The following is a 5,809-nucleotide window of genomic DNA, read 5'->3' as shown; positions in this document are numbered from 1 at the left end:
ACGTTAGCCTGCTGTTGGTCACCGTTCTGACACAAACAAAGAAACAAATTTCCACTACATTTATAATTGAATAGTTAATAAACAGCCCAGCACTAATGAAGATTAAAAAAAGCAGAATACAACAATGTTTTGTACTAGACGGTATTCGAAAGGCACAGCACACAACATTCCTTGACTCTATTTGTGTTCATGTTTATGGCAGTTTTAAATACAGGAATCAGTGGCTGAAAGATTGGTTATGATACAGCAAGAGTAAGGACTGGCATTACAATAAACTACGTTCCTGATTTATTGTGGGACGCAGAGCATTCAAGTGCGACAAATGCTTATGCAAAGTTGTTATTTAATTAGCTCTGCCGGGTATATTAAATGTCTTGGGATTGATTATTCCTTTGTGGATACAAGTATTACAGCATTGTGTCTGGGCATGAATTACAACTTATAAGGTGATACAATCAATTAATATGTGATATCCTATATACTGCTTCCCACTGAAAGGACGGTGTGTGTTGTTTGAACTGAATCATACACTAGATTCTTCTTCCACTGAAGCAAATCCATATCATGTGTTCTTCTAACCATGAGGTCTTTGAAGGTTGCGAGCCATCTGGTACCAGAGCATGACAAGTGTACACTTTGAATTTAGCAAAGAAGGTACAGTAGGCACAGTGTGTTCGCTATCGTCATGCAATGGTCAATTTCCTGTAGATCACTGATAAATACATACATTATATAGATTATATGGGACAAATAAAGGCCAAGTATAGAACATCCTTTGAATTGAAACAATATTTAATTGCAGTACCATGCACAAAAAATAATAGAGAGATGAAAATAACAAGAACTTTAGACCATGAATACATGCTCTCTGATTAGGCTACTTGTATAATATTTGAAAGCACAATACTTATTTTCTTGAATATAATATTTGAACGGATTAGGTTTAATAATCATGTTCCAGATTAAAGTCACAATGTATACGATCGAGCCACAGCAGGAACATTTAATAACGGTTCTGTCCACTCTAAAGAGCCGTGCAACTGTGTGAAACGATCTAGCGTGGCTAGGCTGGCCAGGCCGTTCAAGTTGGGTGGGGCGGGCCGCGGGGGTTGTTTGGGAGTGTGTCTAAAGTATGATACGGTCAGTTATAGGATGTGATTTTATTGATAACATTATTGAAAACACTATCGATCATTATTTACTACAGATATGTCCAGGGTTACTTTTAGGTACGAGCTAGTCGAATTTGTACACAATGCATCTTTAATTCCAACTTTGATCCCACTCACAGGTTGCGGAGGTTCTTGTAGAGGTGCAGGTCTTTGTCGTTGATGGAGGAGAAGCCACTCTGGTTGGCGATGTAGCTGTCCGGGGAAAACACACAACATGTGTTACGATATGTTTCTCAACGGATGACAGAAGAAAAGTTAATTAGGCTTTAAACAGAGGTATATCAGTATCCCTTAATATCTGTGAATGGGTGTAATAATGGTCTGCTGTGTTGTTGCTTTATGTTGACAACGTAGGCCTATGTGTAGGGATATTTGTCGTGATCTTCGGCTGTTGGTTTGTGGTTAGCCAAGAGCCAAGTGTCTGTCGTTTTTAGCGGACTAGACAAATTAGGTTATTAGGTTGTTTTGCTGGTTCGTGAGCTTTTCAAGAGCAAGGCAAAGGCATACACTTTGATTCCCTGAATGCCTTTGTTTGTTAGCTTGTTTGTTTTAATTCTGAGTCCGGTTATCTTATGTAAACGAGAAAAAACAGTTAAGGAGACTTCAAGATAAGGAGCCATAAGGACACAAAATAAGGTACTGACATTTACATACATAGCCTTTTAATTAGTTGCATCATTACCATTTAATATTAGATTCAAGAACAAAAAACGATGATTACGATAAAGAAGCTAATCAAAACGTATTACATTAAAGATAGACATAATTCATTTTTTTTATTATTATTTTTGATAAGTTGAATGACTAATGACCTGTTTGGTGCTTGATGTCTGGTCGGAGGATCTGGGATTTGTGTGTGTGTGTGCGTGTGCGTGTGCGTGTGCGTGTGTGTGTGTGTGTGTGTGTGTGTGTGTGTGTGTGTGTGTGTGTGTGTGTTTGAGTGGCCTGTTAAATTAAAGAAGCCATAATCATAGCAGGAAGCTCAAATAATAGCCGAGGTTATCAGATCATGTTATTTCTCATTGCTATAAAATGAAAACATAAATGAAATCGAAAGAAATTAGCGATTGTTTAAACTTTTTTCCCGCTCAAATGTGTTTCAAAACACAGACAGCTCCTGGAAAAGTCAATGGCCTAAATGTCAAAGTTACATTTTTTTAAATGAGGCTATGACATGATTTACAGTTTCCCAGTTTCCTCCTTTTTTTGATAGACTAAATAGGAGGAGACTGAAACTGGACCTCTGACAAGGTCATTGAGAAAGAAAAAAAAAGAAGAGGCAGCATTGGTATTTCCATGGGCCGAACCCTCTTCACTCAGTGGGCTCACGGCTCAACCAGCAGCACCCAGGGCTTACTCAAGGTCTGCTACAAACATCATTGTTTATCTCCCTTAGGTGATAGCAGCAAGGTCGTTCATCGCTCCAAGGCGATCTAATGATAAATGTGCCAACAGACCTTTCAACGACTCCTGGTCCCTAATCAGTCAGAATTAGACGTTTGAAAAAATTGATTTCAGAATGTTGCATTTATTTTCTTATTTATGAATGAGGATTTTTACCTATCATATAATGACAATTTTGACAGAAGGCTGTAAGTGACAGATTTGTTGAATTTATATTTCCATTGGCCTGTTAATAAAAATCATGTGTATACACATGATTTTTATGTAAATCCCTAAATACTGCTGGTATGTAAAATATACATATTTTACATACCAGCAGTATTTAGGGATTTACATAGTAAATGTAATCTGTCCGTCTGTATCAATATTTGTAAAGAGCTGAGGGGAAGCACTGAGTGTCAGATGATAAAAAAACATATGGTGCTCACACACACACACACACACACACACACACACACACACACACACACACACACACACACACACACACACACACACACGCATAAACACACGCACACACACGCGCGCACACGCGCGCACACGCACATACACATAAGCATTGCCGTATGTACACCTAATCCAGTGCATCCACAAAGACCCAAAATGACTCTATGTCAACATTTACATTACAGGTAAAACCATAATGATGTCGCAATAATGACAGAGGAATATATCAACTGGTTTGTTATGCAATTAAGGTTACACATGGTCGATATTTGCACCGTGGCTGCCCCATTGCTGCGCTGAATTTATGTGATTTACATTTCTTATTGATTCAGTTACATTCATTACATCATTGCCGACTATAATTATGCCGTGCAGCATGGATTAATATAAATAGATGACTATATTCTCGGCTCAATAAAATGGGAACAGTCCCTTCCAGACATGGAGCGATCCGGGAAGACAGGGATGGAGTGAGTAGTGGGGGTAATCTTTTTGGAACTCAGCGGTGGCAAATATGTCTACACCTGAGGTGTGCAACTTCACTCCCGTGTAATGTGGAATGATGCCCAGCAGACACACACACACTCACATGTCGGTGATGTTGTCCATCTCCGCCTTGTTGGGGAGGACCGGGAACGCCGTGATGCCACGGTCGTGGTCCACGCAGGAGATCCGTGTAGCGCTGCACGAGCAAGAGGATGGGCATGCCGCGCCGAGTCTCCATAAGCCCCCCGATCCCAACGCGACCCACACAAGTAAAAACCAAAACCTCGGCGGCCACGCCGCGGACCGACTCCACCGCCGGGAGGAAGCACCCATCATCCCGGGTCTCAAGGCGTCTCGGGTGCCAACTTCAGCTGCAGCCACTGAAACCGCACGCCCGGCGCACGGTGTCTGGGTTCAGCCCCAAGGGCAGAAAAACAACAAAAAAAACAATATCAAGTCCCCCTTGTGCGAAAAAATATATAAAATCCGAGGCTGAGATGGGTTTGCAGCTAGAACCCCGCGAAGGAAGCAAGAGACACAATTGTATCCAGCGCTCCCAGTGTGTCTCACCCAGAATCCTCCAGTCCCTTACACTTAGTCAGCCACTCACCATCACACAGACTGGCGTGTGCCAAGGAGGATTCCTACGCGACTCTCTCTCTCTCCCCCCCTCGCTCTTCCTCCCTCGCTATCTCTCTCTCTTATCTCTCTCACTGTGTGTGTGTGCGTGTGTGTGTGTGTGTGTGTGTGTGTGTGTGTGTGTGTGTGTGTGTGTGTGTGTGTGTGTGTGTGTGTGTGTGTGTGTGTGTGTGTGTCTCTCTCTCTCTCTCTCTCTCTCTCTCTCTCTCTCTCTCTCTCTCTCTCTCTCTCTCTCTCTCTCTCTCTCTCTCTCTCTCTCCCCTATCTCTTTGAGGCAGCTGACACGAAGCGTTGCAGGCAGGATTCTTCCCGACACAATGTTCCCTGTGTGTGTGTGTGTGTGTGTGTGTGTGTGTGTGTGTGTGTGTGTGTGTGTGTGTGTGCGTGTGTGTGTGCGTGTGTGTGTGTGTGTGTGTGTGTGTGTGTGTGTGTGTGTGTGTGTGTGTGTGTGTGTGTGTGTGTGTGTTTACGCGCAAGCGTGTGTGTGTGCACGCGCGTTCGCGCGTCCGTGTGTGTTCTCTCTCAACAGGGAGACAGGAGAGGAATGATTCACCGATGAGAAACAACACAATACGTGACAGACAGACAGACAGACAGACAGACAGACAGACAGACAGACAGACAGACAGACAGACAGACAGACAGACAGACAGACAGACAGACAGACAGACAGACAGACAGACGGACAGACGGACAGACAGACAGACAGACAATGGAGGGGTGGATTTAGCGCCGCTGATGTTGATGTTTCATTGCTTTTATTCTCACACTGACAAACCCGAAAGATACACCACCAACATCTTCATGGTGAATGGGGGAGTTAAGGGGCTCCAATAGGTGGACGCGCGTATGACCGTCCTTGCCCGCGCGTCCTTGATTCTCAAATAGTGCCTATAGCTCAGGGTGCGTGTCTACCTGACTTCAGCAGGATCACCATGATAGGTGAAATTGAGGGAGTTGAACATCGATTTTTGTTATCGAATCATGTGCGTGCCTTAAACAGTTGTAGCCCTATGACCGCGATAACCTGCGTGTTGCCACCCAACATCTGCACATAGCCCGGCCCCGCTGGTACTTGCACGTGGTAGAATCAGCATCTAATGAAAATGTTACGACCTAATAACAGCCGCTTTGTCACTCTGTGCACGCTGAGTGCTGCGTTTAGCTGGGGATTTACGATGTTTAGACTATGACGTCTCACTTGACTGAAAGGTGAGGCCATATTTCGGGTTTCATCACCGCACGGGGCGCCCGACCGAACTCACTCAAAACTTGACAGGATTTCCTTTTTGTGTTATTTTTAATTCCACCATTTTTTTCTGAGGGAGACAGAGAGAGAGTTTGACAGAGACCGAAAGGTAGGGAGAGAGAGAGAGAGAGAGAGAGAGAGAGAGAGAGAGAGAGAGAGAGAGAGAGAGAGAGAGAGAGAGAGAGAGAGAGAGAGAGAGAGAGAGGTGTGTGGTGCCTCGTTGGTGTTCAGCAGCCACCAACACACTGAGATCCACACACGCTGGTGCTCAAGCTCAGATGTCCTCCAGTCTATATGGTGGGCTCCGCTGTGACGCTCAGATGTCCTCCAGTGAGTCCAGTCTATATGGTGGGCTCCGCTATGACGCTCAGATGTCCTCCAGTCTACAGTGTGGTGGGCTCCGCTATGACGC

At 44.1% G+C, this 5,809-nt stretch overlaps 1 protein-coding gene across 1 annotated transcript in view; it reads right to left on the bottom strand.

The window, feature by feature from the left end:
- The window catches only part of ntrk2a (neurotrophic tyrosine kinase, receptor, type 2a), a 62,548-nt gene extending 58,406 nt beyond the window's left edge, over positions 1 to 4,142 (bottom strand). Inside the window, exons 1-3 of the mRNA XM_056592387.1 lie at positions 3,613 to 4,142; positions 1,290 to 1,364; positions 1 to 26 (exon numbers count right to left, since the gene is read on the bottom strand). The exon at positions 1 to 26 is cut by the window's left edge and continues 46 nt beyond it. Of these exons, the coding sequence (XP_056448362.1) occupies positions 1 to 26; positions 1,290 to 1,364; positions 3,613 to 3,845 (334 nt within the window). The 5' untranslated portion in view covers positions 3,846 to 4,142. The remainder of the gene's footprint in view (positions 27 to 1,289; positions 1,365 to 3,612) is intronic.
- Positions 4,143 to 5,809: the final 1,667 nt, after the last annotated feature.

This window comes from Gadus chalcogrammus, chromosome 6 (genome assembly GCF_026213295.1).
Source record: "Gadus chalcogrammus isolate NIFS_2021 chromosome 6, NIFS_Gcha_1.0, whole genome shotgun sequence".
Taxonomy (NCBI): domain Eukaryota; kingdom Metazoa; phylum Chordata; class Actinopteri; order Gadiformes; family Gadidae; genus Gadus; species Gadus chalcogrammus.
The sequence above is the reverse complement of the archived record's forward strand: the minus strand, read 5'-3'. Positions and strand labels throughout refer to the sequence as shown.